The following is a 20,601-nucleotide window of genomic DNA, read 5'->3' as shown; positions in this document are numbered from 1 at the left end:
CTGCTGCTGTTCCATCCCAGAAGAAGGACACTTCAAGTTCACGATAATAATTAGATAATAATATTAATAAACTCTTTGACTTTATTACTGTTTATTATAATCATCATAAATAATCACTTGGTTCAGTATAAATGTATTTTAATTACTAAAATGACTTATTATGCTTTGGGTATAATAATGATTAATTATGATTATGGTTGATGACAGTAATGTGTGTTCAGCAAATCAGAAGGTCAGCTCCCACCATATCCATCTAACACAGAACTGATCCAGAGTAAGGGTAACTGCCAACACATGTTTTCGACGCATGACCAAAGCTTTCTTGCTGAGAGTGGGTGTGTTCTGAGGACTTTGTAAACTAACTTGCAACAGCTTTCACGTCGGTTCTTGAACCAACACCATCCTGAGAAGATGGAACGGCCACCTTGACCCTCTGCCAAGCTGTTCTGTCACGCCGACAAGAATAGCTAAGAATAAATGTAAACTGTAACCAGCTGATGAAAAACTCCTTCCAGAGTTATTGATTTTTGAGTTAAGTTAAGATGCAAAAACTCCTTCAGCGTTATGGACTTTGAGACGCAAATAGTTTCATCAGTCGTGTGACCCACGGAGACAACCCAGGACTGATTTGGTCGCATCAAGGTCCTTCTACCATCCTCGTGCCCAGAGGAAATCATCTCCACCTGACATCTCGGATCCAAAAGGGCGTCTCCGGAAACTGGGTGAGGTGGACACTTTCGACAGATGACGTTTGATGCTGTTCTCTAAGTAACAACAGTGAGCTGCAAAACCATCATTTCCAGCCCAGAACGTGTTCCTCTCTCTGAAAGAAACCTCCTGAGAAATCCGTTCACGCATCCAAACTCGTATTTTCATTTAGCTTTCATCCAGTCACAGGTTTGCCTTTTAAAACAAGTTTAATATCAAAGCTGTTAAAAATTGTCATTAAATTGTCATCCATGAATTGTCATTCCTAATTGTCATTCAAATCGTAAAGTTTAAAATTGTTAGTAATAAATTCTTCATTTTTAAACTTGCCTCATTCTTTGAAATGAAACACAGAAAGGTATAATTATTTCTGGATATTGAAAAAGCAAAGATTCCTAACTTCTGATTCAAAAATAAACTTTTGCTATTAAATGTAATTACCTTAAATTAAACATTAATTCTTGGATTAAAAATAGACCAAACAGGTTGGGGTATGAACTTAGATCGATTATAAAAGTATCCTGGATATTTATACATGATATAGGCTTCATAGATTAATCTGCTTGGTCATTCTCAGAATCTACGACTGAACAGCAACAGCGGTGATTCTAGTGTGTAGTTAATCCTGCACACGTGTACAAACCATGCAGAGGGTGAATCCAGGGTAAAGGTTAACCACCTCACCTGTTTTTACTCCATGACAACAAGTTTTCTGACGCTGAGTGGGCGTGTTCTGAGGTTTTGTTCAAACCAAATCTCCGCAGCTCAGGTTCAGTTCTTGAACCATGCCAGAGGACGAGGGTCGGCCGCCCCAGCCTCACTAAGCATTCCGTCACGCCGATAGAATTGCTCCGAATAGACGCACCTGTTTCCAGCTGACACAAAAACTCCTTCAGAGTTATTGATTTTGAGACGCACATAGTTTCATCACTCGTGTGACCCACGGAGACATCTCAGGACCGATTTGAGACGCGCCGAGGTCTCTCTAACCAACCTCGTGCCCGGAGGAAACAATCTCCCTGACATCTCGGATCCACGGAGGGTCTCCTGAACTGGGTGAGGTAGACATTGTCCGACAGATGGCGTCTGTATGCTGTTCTCTAAGAAACATCAGTTAGCTGCAAAACAACGTTTCCATCCAGAACGCGCTTTCTCTCTCTGAAAGAAACCTTCTGAGATTCATTCACGCATCCAAACCTCGCATTTCACTTTAGCTTTTCATTCAGACACAGGTTTGTTTTAATAACAAGTTTTAACATCAAGCTGTTACAAATTGTCGTTTTTAAAAGTGTTAGTAATAAATTCTTAACTTTTTAAAACCCGACTCTTCTTTGAAATGAAACACAGAATGGTGTATATTTGGTTATTGAATAAGCAAAGATTCCTTTAAACTTCTGATTCAATAAATAAACTTTTGCTATTAAATTTAATTATCTTAAATTAAACATTAATCTTTGGATTAAAATATAGACCAAGACAGTTAGTGTATGAACTTCTATCGATTGCATTAATATCCTAGATATTTGTGCATAATATAAGTTCATATGCTAATGTGTCCGATCTGTTCTCAGGATCTAACCAAACTGAAGCAAACAGTGTTAAATCCTAGTATGTAGATGTGCCCGCGCTACTTAGGTGATCCTCATGGTGTCAGCAGCTGGGTCTCCTCTGGTGGCGTCGTCAGCATCAGGAGCTTCCTGAAGAATGTGGATTTGAAGGATTTCTCCCTCCTCTAAACAGTTATTTGTTATATTAATTAAATAAATCTTAATTGACGTGAGACAATCGTGTACGTACCAGACAAAAAAGTTTGACAATTTCAGTCCGAGGAGCGGTTTGGTGGTACTGTTGTACAATATAAAAATTATATAGTAGAAAAACGTTTGCAAAATTACTGATTTGCTAATGAATTATGATAGACATTAAGGACTTGGTAAAGCAATTAAAGTCAATAAGATCTCATTTAGAATTTGGATTTTCTTTAAGATGTAAAAGTATAAGTGTCTATATGATTTCTTGCTAATGTGAAAATTAAAATTTTGCTTATTGATTTTGTTTATGATGTATGTGTTGAGATGTTTATTAGGATTTTGGAAATGGAAAGATGTTGAGGGATAGGGCAATGAAAAGCCTTGAGATTCTCCTTATTCCCCTTTAAAGAGTAAGTCACCCCCTACCAGAGTATTGCTCCCCTCCCACTTCCTGTTTGAAAAAGGCAACAGACAGAGAGGGCGGAGCCGCTAACAAATACATACACACACACTGGCTCACACTGTCATGAGTCTGCTGTTTTTCTCTCTGAGTCTAATTGCAGGTGGGCGTGTCGGAGAGCCTCAGCTGCTGCTGATTTCCCATCAGCAAGGCCAGGGGATTTAAGGAGTGGCGTGTCCACACTCCAGCGCCGGTTGATACTCTCACCTGGGTAGCTTCCAGCCTCGTCCTGAAATTGTACAGTTTTTGCAATCTTGCTCTGCTTGTCCTGTTTAATTACCTGTCCTGCCCCCCCAGATCTACTACCAAGTCTCAGCCTGAGTTCTCTTCTGTCCTGGAGTGTGTACCTCAGCCTCGCCACTCATTCTCCCCTGGTCATCTGCTCTCCGCCGTTCACCTGCTCTGGATATTCGTCAACCACATCCATCCAGCCTGAACCATCGACCAGACGTGACCTACCCTCTCCTCACATTCATCCTCTGTTCTGGCTCCGTAAGATCTCCCTTCCCTCTATTGTATCTGGTTCTCTCGTTCCTGGTTTAACCTCCGTGTGGGTCAGGAAGCTTCCTGCGATCATGACACACACCGACATAATAGACCCTTTTACTGTTTGTAAACAATATGACGTCAGCGAGAATGCGCGCGCAGCTTGGCAACAGAGAACGGCGTTGTTTCAGGCTTTATCAAGCTACGCTGCGGGGTTATCACCGGCAAATCTTGAATGTTATATTATTAAAGTCACTTTAACGAATGGCAACAGACTCCCGGATCCCTGTGGCATTACGGAATGGGTGGAAGATGTAGGTGCGTGGCCGGATATCCAGTGGCCCGATATATATACGTTTTTAGTGGAGAGGCCCAGTAAGTACACGCGTGAGACGCTACGGGCATACAAATGGTTAGATGCATACAACCATGTTGTCTGTGGCCACGTACAGAAAGTAAAACATCACGACATAGACTCTGAGTTTTGCGTCTTGAAGGCAGAAGTCCTTCCTAGCCAAAGACAAGGACACAAGACTGCTACGTACGAGGCTTGGGTCATAGTAAACAAACCAGAGAACTACGTACCTGCATGGCAGGGTGAGTACAGCATAGGTTTCTTTTTTTAGCGTGCTCAGAGTACAATCGTGTTAATTTTAGAGAAATACAGTTTATACTAATATGCAGTGGGCGAATACAGATGAATTAGAATGAAATGTTAATTTGAAGCATGAAATAAAGCGTATAAATTTATATGTAATCTTAGTACATAATTACCTTACCTGATATAAAATGGGCGCTACAAACTCGAGCATTTCGGATCGTGTTTTCCGTCCAGTTTTCATCAACCCTTTTGATGGCCTGCAGCCACAGACGCCTCCGATTTTGTTGAAATGGATGTGCTCCCTTCAGAAATCTGTAAAGTTTCAGTCCACTGCTTGAAGAGAAGCGATTCTGGCATCCGTACACGCAACAACCCGACATTTTTATGTGCTCAGAACTTCAAAACAAACGGTTTAAAATGCTGTTTTAGTATCGCGTGTGAATGAGGAAGCCCTCACTCTCGTTGCCAGGCTGCGCGCGCAACTTTTGATGACGTAGGTAGTAAAAGGGTCTATTATATCATATGGTACCAGCTAACATTCTTGGGTACCTCTTAGTCAATAGCGATGGCAGATTTAAATTCAAATGCAGTGCAGAGTTTTTACCTGACAACGGTACAACACTGACAGTTTTGGGCAGAAAATTAAAATTTTAACCAAAATGCACTAAAGTGCAAAACTATTGATTGCATGTGCCTGCAGCACGATTAGACACGCATTTATACAGTTTATCAGAAAAAAAGTTTATTTGGGGGTGACTTGCTCTTTAAGGACCAAAGAGGAATCTCTAAATCCTCTAAATTAAGAAATTTTTATTTTGTATTTGATTTTGATTTGTTTGAATAGTCTGAAGTGAATAAAACAATAAATAAATAATATATTTCCTGTTTTTTGTTCATGTCCATAAATATACAAACACACTGTTGAATTTAAAATGAGCCTTTAACAGTGAGGTGCCAGTTTAATTCATCACATTAGAGCTAGTTAAACATGCAACAAAGTGATCATTTAAAAATGATTGATTCGGGAAAAAGTAGAATGCCTTCTCCGAGTCGGGGTTGAGGTCCTGCCCCAAGTGGAGAAGTTTAAGTATCTCGAGGTCTTGGTAAATGGTAAATGGTCTGTATTTGATATAGCGCCTTCTAGAGTCCTGGAACCCCCCAAGGCGCTTTACAACACAATCAGTCATTCACCCATTCACACACACATTCACACACTGGTGGGGATGAGCTACGATGTAGCCACAGCTGCCCTGGGGCGCACTGACAGAGGCGAGACTGCCGAGCACTGGCGCCACTGGTCCCTCCGACCACCACCAGCAGGCAACGTGGGTTAAGTGTCTTGCCCAAGGACACAACGACAGCGACAGACTGAGCGGGGTTTGGAACAGCAACCTTCCGATTACGGGGCGAGCACTTAACTCCTGTGCCACCATCGCCCCATGGCGTCTTGTTCACGAGTGAGAGAAAACTGGAGCGTGAGATCGATAGGCGGATTGGTGCTGCATCTGCAGTGATGCGGGCGTTGTACCGGTCTGTCGTGGTGAAGAGAGAGCTGAGTCAGAAGGCGAGGCTCTCGATTTACCGGTCGATCTACGTTCCTACCCTCACCTATGGTCATGAGCTTTGGGTAGTGACCGAAAGAACGAGATCGCGGATACAAGCAGCCGAAATGAGTCTTCTCTGAAGAGTGGCTGGGCTCTCCCTTAGAGATAGGGTGAGAAGCTCGGTCATCCGGGAGGGGCTCGGAGTAGACCTGCTGCTCCTCCACATCGAGAGGAGCCAGTTGAGGTGGCTCAGGCATCTGGTCAGGATGCCTCCTGGACGCCTCCCTGGTGAGGTTTTCTGGGCACGTCCAACCGGGAGGAGACCTAAAGGTAGACCCAGGACACGGTGGAGGGACTATGTCTCTCACCTGGCCAGGGAACACCTCGGGATCCCCCCGGAGGAGCTGGCCCAAGTGGCTGGGGAGAAGGAAGTCTGCTCTCGCCTTAGGCTACTGCCCCCGCGACCCGACTCCGGATAAGCGGATGAAAATGGATGGATGATAATTTATAAATATCCATTAAAATATAAAAACTGGACTTAAAAAGAGACATTTTGGCAGCACAAAGAACCTGTCAAACACAATATTTATTATAATAATTGTAGGCAGACAGGAGACAGAGCTGATGGTGGTTTTCAGTCATCGAAGGATGGCTGAAGGCTTTCCAGGAACAGGAGATTGTCAATTATTTCTCTGCTAGGATCTGGTAATAGGCTGTAATGACCAGTTAAAACTGAAGAGAGACTTGCATAACTCGCTCTAGGCAGGAACAATTGAACATGCCGTCATGGCAGGTGTCCAAGCTACTCTTCAGAGCGCGCTTCCCCCTGCATTGTGCCCAGCAGCAATGACGATAAGTTGCAGGTGGTTTTTCACTTGGTTAGCCTATATAAGTGGAAGGGTTCATACACTATAAAGTTGCTATAAACCAAGCTAAGCTTACCATCTAACAGCTGTGTTGCACAAGCCTGATTCAAAATTCAATCAAGCCATTTTCCTACATAGCTGAGTCGGCTTCAGGGCGCCTTTCGTCGTTCATAAGTGGCCAAATGTGTTACGATAATGTGTTTTTCACAAAGGATAAGACGTATAAAGGGGAGTGGGGCTAAATCTGCGCTGCCGCAGACATCCTTCCAGCGCAAACGTAACTTGTTTATTATCCCGATTAAAGAGCAGGGAACCCTATTGTTTTTGTACAAATTGTTCATTATTTTTTATTACTAGGGTAACAGGCATGAAGAGCAGGAACTCTAATAAGTATTTAGATTTAACATTTAGATGCATTTAAAGGCACACTTGGCAGTTTTGCTTGCTTTTAGCACCCCCTAAGTGTCCGTTATTAATTCTCGGTGGGTTAGGGTCAAACGTATGTCTTCGTTGTGCGTTCGTATTTTTAACACCTTAATCTAACAGCTGAAACCTCTCCCAGCCTTCATAAGTGTCTACAAGAGTGATTCATTACTAAATGAACCAAATAAGCGGTGTGCATTATCTGAAACATGCAGGAACCAGACTACAGCGCCAGATATGTCAGCTCAATTTTTTCATAAGTCCCAACAGAGCGGCCCGCCATTCTGAAGTTGCAAATAGGATACGATGATGTGAATAGCATGCAGGTGTAAATGATCATTATTTAGATTTAAGTTTAGATTTGTAACGTTGTACATATAATATGTAGAGGGGTAAATATTGTGCTTTTAAGCTTAATATATTACCTTCACTTATGACCAGGAAGATGTAATATTGTATATAAATATAGAATATCAACCTGCTTGGTCTTTGAATGTTTAATCAGAAGATTCTTGGATTCTTTGCTTTTTCAGGGATCAAACACACTTCGTGTTAATTCAAGAAGAGAGTCAGGTTTATAAAACGTAAGAATGTATTTTCTAAACAGTTAAAAACATGACAACTAGGAAACACATATTAGGTGATGAATGAATCTGAGTGGGTGGGATGTGAGGTGTGATGATGTATGAATGTGATGTTATCAGAACCTTCGTATCTGGAGAAGGGAGTGAATTTGGTTTGCTCTAAACTAATTGATGGTTTCTAAAATCACATCAGACACAATCTGGTGAGCCCACGCACCTGTTATGGAGACCCCCGATTGGATCCGAGGGAGTCTGGTGACCCCAGTGCCTCGAGGTTCATAGGATAATCGCGAGGCGACCAAGCCAGTCCTGAGATGTCGCCGGGTCACACAGTTGTTTGCGTCTTAGGAATAAATCTTAAGGAGTTGAAGTTGTCTCGCCTTGGTGCTGAAGGAACCATTTGCGGTGTCAGCTGTAGATGGGATGGTTAGAGTTTCCCTCCGATGGCCAGTCGAAGTTATGCTCATAACTTGAATGCTTGAATGCTGAATTGGAAAGCTGGAATGCTGAATCGCTCAGCAAGTGATTCTGTTTTTAATATTCTCATATTATGATTTGTGTGGCCAATCAGAGCTTGGCCAGATGTTAACCACCAAACCTCAGACATCACGCCTTCTTCGGATAGGGTTGCTCTGATTTGTGGGTAAGAAAATATCTATGTGTCTGCAATTACATTAACCTTGCGTCATGAGGAGATATGCAGTGTAGACAATGATTCACTTGTTAAATCCAACATTCCGGATCGTCATATATAAATCTTTCAATGTAATAATATACACATTTCACAGATTAATCAAAACATTTCATTTAGTATTCATATAACATTTGTTCATCAACCAAATTATTATTTCAAACAAACCTAAAATAACTGTTGGTGACGTTCAAAAATAAGTGCTTTCTTGGCATCAAAATGGGCACCAAATGTGAATGGCACTGGATTAGAAAATAGACCTATATATGGCCATGCCTACGGGGTCCAGGCTAGTCTAGTGGATGAAAAGCACTCCACCACGCACGCAGGTGACAGGCTGTGTAATGGTGAAAACACCTGACCACCAACACCAATGCCTGTACTGCGTTCTTGGCTGCGTCTCCCCTTCCAATATGGCGGACCAGTGGACGTGTCGCGTCAGCGTTATGACAACACAGAAGTACCCTGGCCAATCACGTTCGGATAGTCATTTGCTTGGGACTTGTCACGCGCTGATTGGTGCAGACGCACACTCCAGTGACGTGTCTGCGGGACTCTCCCAGCGCTTGTACCTGCTAGCAGAAGCAGCTGCTGAAGATGGAGAGCGTTTCCTGCGTCCGTCGCGTTGTCCGCTCGCTGCCGCCGCTGCTGTCGCTGCTGCTGCTGCTGCTGCGCTCCAGCTGCGAGGGGAGAGAGTCGGAGCTCAACTTTGTGACCTGCGGCTCCCTGGTCAAGCTGCTCAACACCAGACACAACGTCCGCCTCCACTCTCACGATGTCAAGTACGGCTCAGGTAAGCCCACCGTCACCTGTACTAAAGCCCGCGTGAGCTCTGACGGGTCCTAGTGTGCTAGTGAACCACCAGACTCCTCCAGTAGATGGGATAGTCCATCAGGACGGATCTCTGAGCCACAGCACGGGTCATCCTCTCCTCTCACTCGGGGGGTTCAGTGCAACAGTCCCAGTTGGTGGTGGTGCTTCTGCTCTTGGTGGAACTCCTCAGGGTTTAGTCCTGGTTGTGTTTTATTTACATATGCCCCGGCGTTCTGACAGAACACCATACACCAGAGCAGCATGCGTGCAGTTAAGGTGCAATCATCTAAAGCTCAGTTCTCAGTTCGACCCAGACGTGGAAATCAAGCTTTAAAATGTCTCAAATTGACAAGTCAGGGTGTCAGATAGTCATTAAAATGTGAATCAGAAGGGTTTCAAGCCACGTGTGCGCGAATCACAACATTAGGAACTTGCTGCGGTACAAAAAAAGATAAATAAACATTTAAGCTCTTGAACCCTAGACCATTTTTCAGATATTTTCTGAGCATATCTCATAAACGACAAGGTTTATTTGAGCTGTTTTGGTATCAAAATAAAGGTAAGACTCTAAAGATTACGCATCACTTATGTCACTGATGGAGAGCAGCAGGATCTGGAACACAGCAGAAATTAGAAAAAAAAATCTGTTCCGCCTAAAAAAAATCCACTTTATGATGCTAAAATTCCTTCTAAAATACCTCGTTGCAGCCTAAAACATCTAGAAATCCACAGAATAGGGTCTGAACATTTGCTGACCCAAAAATCATGAAAAAAAAAGAAGTATAGAGAAGTTAGAGAGGTTTTAGTTGACAGAACTCCAGACGGACCTCTCCTGGAACAGTATGTGCCGTTGGGAACTTCTCTGGTTTTCACCTTCGGTTCTTTCCCCTCATTTTTAACTTTTATTAGAAAGTATTTCCATCTAAATGTTTTTGAGGGTTTTTGGGAAAAATCCACCCAACATATATTTATCCATTCAAAATAAGGGAAAATCATACAGAGGAATTAATTTGGCTCCTAATGGAGCAAATTTATTAACAACATGTAAAACAGAATTTCACAACAAGGAAACTGAACAGTTATCATACCTGAACAATCAGGTCTAAATGGGCTCCTACAAATCCATCGGGCTACTTCTTATTTTCATTTGCAGTCGACATGATTACTGAGCTCACCAGGACTAACTGGTATCATTGAGTCCTTTGAATCACTTTTGCACACACAATGCTGGTTCCTGCTAATCACTTCCGTTGTTTATGCTAAGCTAAAGCAGACCAGGAGAATCACTGCACTGGTTACTAAATGTCCTTTTTCTCACTTCTCTAACTCTGGGGAATACGACAATGGACAGATTTTCACTTAAGGGTGGAACATCCCTTTCAGATGTGTAGTCGCATCTATAAAGTATTTCAGTGTACATGCGCTATGTTAGCAGCTGTAAGCTAGTTTATGGCTATTTGAACTAAGGCTGTAGGTAAACGATTATTTTCAAAACGATTATTCTGGCGATTATTTTATCGAATAGTCGACTATTCTAATGACTAATTAAATGATTAATCTTATGATTGTTTTTTTTTTTTTTTTGCTGTACAATTGATTAAAACCAAAATATGTTAAAGAAATACCCCCAAAATTGTATAAATGACTTTATTACACAACGATTTTCCAAAGTCAAACATCTTTTGCTTAAAACAAAATAAAAGCAGTATTATTATTGGAACACAGTTCCAATAACTCTAGTTTAACTCTAGTTTTAGTGCAAAACAGGCAGGTCACAGCATGAACATCCCCGAGTGTTTAACACAAAATTAAACTGTTTAACCCCCAGAAACCCAAATTTGGAAAACAACTGCAAAATCCTTTTTTAGGTTCTTCCTTCACTAGAACTGGTCTGGCTTCAAGTGCGAGGCTCTGAAGTTTGATTTTTACCTTCAGGACATCCATCAGTGGAAAGAAATTTCAGCTTTCGGAATCGTGGATCAAGGGCTGCCGCGAAGATGCTCACATTATTCTCATTTTCATCATATGAAGTCTGACTCTTCCATCTGAAACATAACGGTTATGATTTTTACACTTACATAAATTCAAAGTGCTTGGAGGGAAAGACTAGTAGAAGCAACAGCTCTATGATATATGAGGAAAACATTAAGATGCAAACTGGGAAAGCTTAATTTAAAATACATTTAGTTAGTTTAAAACTAGATTTCAAGTAGGGCTGTCGCGGTTGAGGAATTCCTCCTGCGGTGATTCAGGGTGGCTTAATATTGCGGTGTGCGATATTATTGCAGCCCTTTTTTTATTGCAGTACTATCTAAACATAATGTTTACACATTTAAAAAAGGTTAAAAATTGCCGTGCCTTCTTTAATAACACTTTACTGAATGCAGATCAAAGGGCAGTAACAACACAGATCGCAGTAACGTTAGTTCCTCTGACAGTCGGAGTCCGACTGAACTTAAAAACAACAAAATTCAGGAGGTTAAACTTTTAAATGCAAATTTGGCTGCAGCATCTAACAAATAAGAAACAAGTCCCCATTTTGTTTAGTTGTTTAAAATCAAGCATAAAAAATGACATGTACCGGGCGTGCGCGCACTATCATTTCACTTTCACACACACGAATGACGGTGCTTTATAGCTCGGTCACGTCCTTGTTACCCACAAGGAAAACCAGCATGTTAACCATATACGGTTTGAGAGAGGATCTGAGAGGGGGGGCAACATTTGCAGCAACACTGAAAACCCTCTCGGATGGTGCGCTCGTTGCACTAACGCACACGTACTTGCTGCGACTGGCGAGCAAAGGGAATCTCTCCCGGTTGTTGCTCCACCATGTCAGGGGGGTTCTTTAGGGTGGATGCATTCCTCCTGCAGGTAGCGAGTGAGCTCCAGCTCGGCTCAAACTCTCTTCGGGACGGTTGCAGAAGCAGTGCTTGTCCGGGACTTCAGCAGGTCTCCGAGCGTTTATTATTATTTTTTTGCCGCTGGTGGCAGCTCTGTCTCGGCCAAGGACTCTGGCTGCGCAGCAGCTGACGTACTGAAAACCAAAGTGCTCCCAAAGGAGCGAAGTAACGTTTCGTTTTGATACCAGTGCAGCCGTCCTTCTCAACATGCATCACTGAGTTGAACCAAGTTCAGTAATCGCGGTGGCCCATGATGCAGCGCGGTGGGCTTCGTCATATTGTGATATTTCATTTTTGCGGTTACCGTGACAGCCCTAATTTCAAGAGCAGAATAATTACACTGACCTTGAAGCAATCTCTGCAGCGACTGTTGTTTGGAAGGTGGCAATGGGAGCACAATCAAATGCTTTCTCTGTGGACTTCTGTAGACCTTTCACCAGAGGCGGCAGGACGGATCCTGTGACGTTTGCCTCTCCATTAAGGAAGACAGTGGCTTGCTCAAATGGCTCAAGTGCTTGCTGTAATTCTTCCAAGAGGCTCCACTGTTCAGCTTTCATATCAAGGTAACGCTTTGATGCCTTAGTGACCTCTGGGTCTGAAAGGGCTGCAGTTACAGGCCAGCGCTGCTCAAGGAGGCGCGTAATCACATAGAAGGAACTATTCCATCGCACAGCTACATCCTGGATTAATTTGTGTTGAGGAGTGCCCATCTGCTCTTGTTTGGCCGTTAGTTTAAGGAGGGCAAAACTGCTATTGTGAAGGTAGCTGACAAGCTCCCTTGCTGCCCCAAGTGCCCTGCTGGGGGTGTTTCAGAGCCTGGTTGACTATCGGCTGTGTTGTATGGCCAGCACACCGAAGGGAAGATACACCATGCCTCTCCTCAAGGATCCGTAGGGCTTTCACATCATTAGCTGCGTTGTCGTGGACTATTGCCTGGACATCATTGCGAAGAGAGAAATCAAACTTCTCAGCAACCTCTTCGATCCAGAGAGCGATGTTGTCTGCTGTGTGTCGCTCTTCGAGGGGACAAATGAGACCGTCTCCCAGTTGTCGTCGATGTAATGGCAGGTCACGCCAAGGTAGGCCTCAGTGGCAATGCTTGTCCAGGCATCAGTGGTGAGCGTGATTTTTGAGGACCTCTTCTTTATGTTCTTCTTTAAATTCTCCAGAGTATCTTCGTATGTCTTTTCCAACTGGTTTGTGAACCACCACCTGGATGGCCATTTGAAGCCGGGACAGGCGTATTCGACCATATCGATGAAGGCGTCACCCTCAACAAGAGACAAAGGCCTCATGTCTTTATCAACTGTAAGATGAGGAAAATATAAATATAGAAACAACATAGCATTCAACATTTGATTACTAGACAAATCACACAAGGACATGAAGAAAATAGAAGCCAACAAAAGCAAACGCTGGAGATTATAGACACTGGACCCTATTTTGTCCTATTTGTCATGTTTTTATCTAAATGAGGGTGAATTTTTATTTTTTTTACATGGTTAGCAGTTTCCTCCTAAAAGATGCTGAAAGCAAGCAACAGTTAGCTAATATTTATTACTTTCAAGACCGTTTTATTCAGCCGGTTGTCCTCTGAGGTGTGCATTGCATCTCTTGCCCGAGATAAGACGACAGGGTTCTTTGCTTTGCTCTGGAAAACACAAAATCAATTCAAAGATTAAAAATGTTTATTGTCAAATCCACAGTTAGAAACATGTTTCCCTGTTGCAGTAAAGTCATTACTTTGCCGCCGCCCTTGTTGCCAAATAAAAAATAAAGTCAACAATATAAGCTACACACAAGTATAGGCTTTGCAGAATGCAAACCAGAACATATTTGGAGCATATCAGAACAACAGCTATGAAAGTATGGCGTCTTAAATCTGCTCTTAGCCTGATTGCGGTGCTATGCCATGATTAAGTCATTTGAGAATGCTGGTGTGGCTAATTTTGTAATGTTAAGTCATGTTTTGTACAACAATAGATTTTGTCATTGCCTAGCAGCAATTACCTAGTTAGCCATTTGGGCCAGCATTATATGCTATCGCTAATTAACGTTAGCTAAATAAAGCTATGTTTAGCCAAACCAAACACGCCCTACCGAAGTGCGCAGAGCTCACACACATCTTACACAAACATGCAATCAATTTAGCAAACATATGATATAATGTTACTTACTTCTGTTCGCGGGAGTCACGGGTAACAACGGGATGCCTCCGCTTCAGATGCTCTCACGTGGACGTTGTGCTGGTGTGATAAGCTAATTCCATGGTGCAAAGACTGCAAATAACGGCACTTTCACGTTTTGTGCTCCGTTTAAAATATTCCCACACCTTTGAGGTAGGGCGCCGGGGTACCAGAGACATTGCTGCTGAGTATCAGATGAACGGCGTTTTGTTCTCCGCGCTGCTCTGTTTGGTCACATGGTGCGTCGACTTCCGGATTTGACGTCAACGGTTTTTTAGAATCGAATCCTCGACGTCATCGAGGCGTCGCTACAGGCCTAATTTGAACCTATTCATAAAGAGGACAGCATGTTGATCATATGGGTCCACCCCAGACTAAAGCTGATAGATAATTGATAATGCTGACATCAGGGGCAACATCAGTGGAATCAGTGGCTCCTAGCTGCAAATGAAGGATAAATACAACAAAGATGTGAATCCAGTTAGAGCTCATGTTTAAAACCTCCTCATTTGTGAATAATTTAGTCATCAAGACCAAAGCTGCAGCTGCTGCTACCGCTGTGGGCCAGCGTGAAGGTGTCTCCATCTTCACCGCCAACCTGACCAGCTGTCAGTTAAACCTTCTTGTCTTTTTACAGGAACTCGAAACAGGCTGTTAGGCAAACATGATTAAAGGTGTGGTTCACAGAAAAGCCATTTTTAAATCTTATTTCTGATTCTAATCAATCACCGAGTTAGTGTTTCATGCAGGCTCAACATGAAAATAGTCTCCTACGCCTATCTCCTGCTTTAGCTTCTGATAAAAGATAGTCTCCTACGCCTATCTCCTGCTTTAGCTTCTGATAGAAAATAGTCTCCTACGCCTATCTCCTGCTTTAGCTTCTGATAAAAGATAGTCTCCTACGCCTATCTCCTGCTTTAGCTTCTGATAGAAAATAGTCTCCTACGCCTATCTCCTGCTTTAGCTTCTGATAGAAAATAGTCTCCTACGCCTATCTCCTGCTTTAGATTCTGATAGAAAATAGTCTCCTATGCCTATCTCCTGCTTTAGCTTCTGATAGAAAATAGTCTCCTATGCCTATCTCCTGCTTTAGCTTCTGATAGAAAATAGTCTCCTATGCCTATCTCCTGCTTTAGCTTCTGATAGAAAATAGTCTACTACGCCTATCTCCTGCTTTAGCTTCTGATAGAAAATAGTCTCCTACGCCTATCTCCTGCTTTAGCTTCTGATAGAAAATAGTCTCCTACGCCTATCTCCTGCTTTAGCTTCTGATAGAAAATAGTCTCCTACGCCTATCTCCTGCTTTAGCTTCTGATAGAAAATAGTCTCCTACGCCTATCTCCTGCTTTAGCTTCTGATAGAAAATAGTCTCCTACGCCTATCTCCTGCTTTAGCTTCTGATAAAAGATAGTCTCCTACGCCTATCTCCTGCTTTAGCTTCTGATAGAAAATAGTCTCCTACGCCTATCTCCTGCTTTAGCTTCTGATAGAAAATAGTCTCCTACGCCTATCTCCTGCTTTAGCTTCTGATAGAAAATAGTCTCCTACGCCTATCTCCTGCTTTAGCTTCTGATAAAAGATAGTCTCCTACGCCTATCTCCTGCTTTAGCTTCTGATAGAAAATAGTCTCCTACGCCTATCTCCTGCTTTAGCTTCTGATAGAAAATAGTCTCCTATGCCTATCTCCTGCTTTAGCTTCTGATAGAAAATAGTCTCCTACGCCTATCTCCTGCTTTAGCTTCTGATAGAAAATAGTCTCCTACGCCTATCTCCTGCTTTAGCTTCTGATAAAAGATAGTCTCCTACGCCTATCTCCTGCTTTAGCTTCTGATAGAAAATAGTCTCCTACGCCTATCTCCTGCTTTAGCTTCTGATAGAAAATAGTCTCCTATGCCTATCTCCTGCTTTAGCTTCTGATAGAAAATAGTCTCCTACGCCTATCTCCTGCTTTAGCTTCTGATAAAAGATAGTAGGGCTGGGCGATATGGACCAAAACTTATATCTCTATCTTTTAGTTGGACCGCCAACCAGAAGAGCGGCTGCTCGGCTTCATACACTCTGATCCACCTGTAAACGCCACACAATGAGGAAGAACGTCATTCTCATGTGGATAAAAGCAGAATAACAACAACATGAGTTCATACCCCCCGTGGGACGCAGATTACTGTCTGAAGAGGCTCACACACCCGTTTATCTTATCCAGGGAATGTGTTTTCTACATTTGAAACTGATGATCCTGAGAAAACCAACGTGATCTAGGCGTGTCCTTTTCTGTGTGAGTCAGCGGGGAACGGATGATGTTCCCCCTCGTGTGTAGTTCCGGGAGGGTAATGTTTCATGTGTTTACATCGTTAAAGCGTTACTGTTGGTGTAGTTTTTTACTGGTATGTATCCTCATTTACACTTTTTACAAAGGATGAGTGTGGTTTTGTCTGGAGGAACTAAAAGGTAGTATGTGTTAGGATGTTGGCTTTATTGTTGGGATCCGTAGAAAACTTATTGTAATAAATGTTGAGTCAACTCGAGTCAGAAAAACTGAACTTTAAACCATCTGTGCCTCCACACGTTAAAACCACTGATGAGTAACCCGTATTTATATAAAATAAGAATAGCGTAGCATAAATAATGGTGTTTATTTTACAGATTATTAACAAAACATACTGAAACAGTCAAAAACTCGAGTCAGAAACAAGACTTCTTCAGCTCGGCAGAGACGAGAACAGACTAGCTGTCATGTAAATCAAATGTAAGCTAACGAGCTAGCATATACATGTACGGTCTGTGTAGCCTAGGTAATTTAGTTTGGACCAGCTTGAAGACGGTTACATTAACAAACACCTTCCTCGTTTGAAAGCGTGTCCTGACTTCATGAACATGGTAACGTGGAGCAGACAGCTGAAGGTAGACGCATGTAGCTGTTCGTTAAGGTAACCCCGCTCAAGCATACTCCTAAGAAGTTTGTCTCAACCCAGCTCCAGACAGTCCTTCTATTGGCCAAGCGGTTGCTAGGAGATGATGGCAGCAAGGTTGAGACGGAGCAGAAAAAATCTGCGAGCACAGGGGTCAGACTTCAGGGAGCTTTTGATCTGTGCAGAGAAAACGTTTTCACACGTGAAGAAATCATCTGTGCAAGAACCCTAAAATCTGAGCACTGAAGCAGATTTGAGGGGAAACAGTTTTTTTAAAGAGAGCAGAAATTTTTAGTGCAACCATGACAAGTTTTGAGAGCAAAGATGTGAAATCCTGCTCTCAAACTGAAAATGTAAACTTGGTTTATATTAGAATAAAACAAAAAGATGATGGAGCTCCTTAGGGGTACAAGAACTAACTTCTGGGTCGCTCCTGTTTACTGGCTTCGGTTCTTTAAACGACTCTAGCCTGCTGGTGTCAAACTGCCGGTGCAGCAGCGTTAGCTCGGAGCAGACTCAGCAACCACATCCCTTCATAGACTTTTTGAAAGGAGAAAAAGTTGACCACCCCCCGGCCGGCGAGAAGGACATCTGCTTCAGTATAACCTTCTTTCTAACGTGGCTGAGAGATTAGGCACTTCTGAGATTATTACACTGTAGATTTCTTACCTTAAATGTTTGATTTTTAGTCCGAGGAGCTCACAAAACTGAGATTCTTGGGTTGGTTGAATTTAGTGTTCAAAAACTGATTCAAGCTCAGAAATGTTGCTCATTCAGAGGTGTGGTTAGTGAGAGTTTAGCATGTGATGGAAGGGTGCTGGATATCAGCCATCAGTTGCTATCAGCAATAGAAAAACGGCCTTTAAATGGGAAAACGTGATGACCTCGACTGTTTCCAGCCTAGGAGTGAAACTGGACACGGCCTTAAAGCTTAACAGCACAGTGAACTCCTGTTTTCACCACCTCAGGCGCGTTTCCAAAACTCAATCCTAATCTGAGTAAACATCATCTAGAATCCCTGGTCCACGCCTTCATTACATCCTATTTTAACTCCGGCGTTTGTGGCATCAGCAAAGCCGCTCTGCCCAGACTCCAGCTGGTTCAGAACGCAGCAGCAGGGCGCTAACAGAATAAGTTAGGACTAGTTTTTGTCTCTGAAAGGCCAAGCCCCTTCTTAGCACCACTAGCACCCTCCTCATGCCCTGAGGTCTGAGGATCAGCTCCTCCTCGTGGCTCCTAAGTCCCGCGGTGAAAGGCGCCTCCACGTTAGGCTGCTGCTGTGGACAGAAAACACTTTTTCTCCCGGCTTTTAGCGGATAAACCAAGTCTTCACGTTTACCTCATTCCCACTGATTGCTTAATGAACTTGTGTGTATTTGAAGGTCTTTAATGGCGTCCTTTCCTTTTAAAACTGCTTTTAGTACTAGGCCTATAGGTTTTCTCCTCTCCATCGTATGGCCTACACGTGTGTGTTATGTGGTTGAACTGCCTGTCTGGTTTTAGCTCCACCTACCTGTACTTCCAGTGGAGTCATTTAGCTGGTTGTTCTGTGTTGTGCAGCATTTAGGTCAGCTGCATGGCTGTGCTGAAAGCGCTTAAATAAAATGGTATGTATGATATGACCAGCAGACACACAGGGACTTCACTAGAACTGTGTGTGTGCGTGTGCGTGTGCGTGTGTGTGCGTGTGTGTGTGTGTGTGTGTGTGTGTGTGTGTGTGTGTGTGTGTGTGTGTGTGTGTGTGTGTGTGTGTGTGTGTGTGTGTGTGTGTGTGTGTGTGTGTGTGTGTGTGTGTGTGTGTGTGTGTGTGTGTGTGAACTGAGCTCACCTGGGGGCCAGCACAGCTGATCTTGCAAGAATGTAGTGGTTGTTTTTGCGGTAGGGCCTGGAACAGGTTCCAGGTTTTACATAAACGGTCTTCAGAGGCTTGGGTTGAACTTAAAGAAACCTGTAGGAACCCTCTCATCCAGAGTGTTTTCACCCACTTATCCCAGGATAGCAGCTCCATCACAGGAGGAGCCTGAGCCTTTCTCCAGCAGCAGGAGGAGGATGCAGGTTTAACTTGTCCTGGGTTGACTCTTCACCCTCTCTAAGGGTGAGCCCAACCGCCCTACAGAGGAAGCTCGTCATGACCTCATTCTGTAGGTCCTTACCCACAGCTCCTGACCGGAGGTGAGGGTTGGGACGAAGATGGCTCCTCTTCACTAAAACAGCGCTCTGCTGCTCCCTCCTGATGTTTTAACTGAGGATGATTTACAAAACCACACAAATAGTTTGAATGCTTCATAGAAGTCAGAATCTGCTGAACTGGTCTGAAAATCACGTAAACCAGACAGACCTTCTGTCCTGTGTGTGTGTGTGTGTGTGTGTGTGTGTGTGTGTGTGTGTGTGCGTGTGTGTGTGTGCGTGTGTGTGTGTGTGTGTGTGTGTGTGTGTGTAGGTAGCGGACAGCAGTCTGTGACCGGGGTGGAGAGCGCCGACGACGCCAACAGCTACTGGCAGATTCGTGGGAACCCGAAGCGCCAGTGTCAGCGTGGCTCGGCTGTGAAGTGTGGTCAGACGATTCGCATCACACACATGAAGACTGGCCGAAATCTTCACACACACCACTTCAGCTCCCCCTTGTCTCATAACCAGGTCACACACTCCCCTCACCGCTAATAAAGACGCCTCCGTCTCCAGCGTGTGTGGTAGATTCAGAGGTCTGTGTTTCCTGCAGGAGGTGAGCGCCTTTGGGGAGCACGGCGAGGGAGACGACCTGGACGTGTGGGCGGTTCAGTGTGATGGAGACTACTGGGAGCGCGATGAGGCCGTGCGCTTCAAACACCAGGGTACCGACGTTTTCCTGAGCATTACAGGCGAGCAGTACGGCAACCCGATCCGTGGCCAACGAGAGGTCCACGGCATGAGGTCCCCCAACCAGCACAACTGGTGGCGCACCATGGAAGGTGTCTTCATCCAGCCCAGCCAGGAGCTGCTGCATCATGATGAACTCTGACCTCATCAGCTGGAGACGTGGACCTGGACCAAATAAAGACTCCTGTTGAGACCTGAGTGCTGTGATTGGTCTTCCAGCTTCTGTTCCTCCTCTAGATGTGTGAATAGGGCTGGTCTGCTGTAAGGACACAGCCTGTTTAAAGCCACTCCACGCTACGGTCACTCTTCTTCTACCAGTTCTGTCATCCTAAAGGTCGTGTCTGCATCACTGATGGTTTGCTTCTGAGCCCAGCTGCTGCTGCCGTTTAGTCAATAAACCTCCTCCTGAAAGCTGCGTCCGCCCCTCAATGTTTCAGCTACTGGTTACCATGACTACTGGTGAGAGTACTGGTTACCAGGACTACCGGTGAGAGTGCTGGTTGGTTACCAGGACTACCGGTGAGAGTGCTGGTTACCAGGACTACCGGTGAGAGTGCTGGTTGGTTACCAGGACTACCGGTGAGAGTGCTGGTTACCAGGACTACCGGTGAGAGTGCTGGTTACCAGGACTACCGGTGAGAGTGCTGGTTACTAGGACTACCGGTGAGAGTGCTGGTTGGTTACCAGGACTACCGGTGAGAGTGCTGGTTGGTTACCAGGACTACCGGTGAGAGTGCTGGTTGGTTACCAGGACTACCGGTGAGAGTGCTGGTTACCAGGACTACCGGTGAGAGTGCTGGTTGGTTACCAGGACTACCGG

General features: G+C 43.9%; 1 protein-coding gene across 1 annotated transcript; it reads left to right on the top strand.

Annotated features, from left to right (window-relative positions):
* Window positions 1-8,640: 8,640 nt before the first annotated feature.
* On the top strand, window positions 8,641-20,196 carry sdf2l1 (stromal cell-derived factor 2-like 1). Its single transcript, XM_015975697.3, has 3 exons — window positions 8,641-8,907; window positions 19,366-19,562; window positions 19,645-20,196. Exons 1-3 carry the CDS (start codon window positions 8,712-8,714, stop codon window positions 19,921-19,923), a joined length of 672 nt encoding a protein of 223 aa, XP_015831183.1. The 5' UTR covers window positions 8,641-8,711; the 3' UTR covers window positions 19,924-20,196.
* Window positions 20,197-20,601: the final 405 nt, after the last annotated feature.

This window comes from Nothobranchius furzeri, chromosome 17, assembly GCF_043380555.1.
Source record: "Nothobranchius furzeri strain GRZ-AD chromosome 17, NfurGRZ-RIMD1, whole genome shotgun sequence".
In the NCBI taxonomy this organism is placed as follows: domain Eukaryota; kingdom Metazoa; phylum Chordata; class Actinopteri; order Cyprinodontiformes; family Nothobranchiidae; genus Nothobranchius; species Nothobranchius furzeri.
This window is presented reverse-complemented; position numbering and strand designations above follow the sequence as displayed.

Coding starts and splice junctions, on each gene's coding strand:
- sdf2l1 (XM_015975697.3), top strand. CDS start 8,712: ATGGAGAGCGTTTCCTGCGTCCGTCGCGTTGTCCGCTCGCTGCCGCCG. Junction 8,908..19,365: donor CGATGTCAAGTACGGCTCAG/GTAAGCCCACCG, acceptor GTGTGTGTGTAG/GTAGCGGACAGCAGTCTGTG. Junction 19,563..19,644: donor CCCCCTTGTCTCATAACCAG/GTCACACACTCC, acceptor TGTTTCCTGCAG/GAGGTGAGCGCCTTTGGGGA.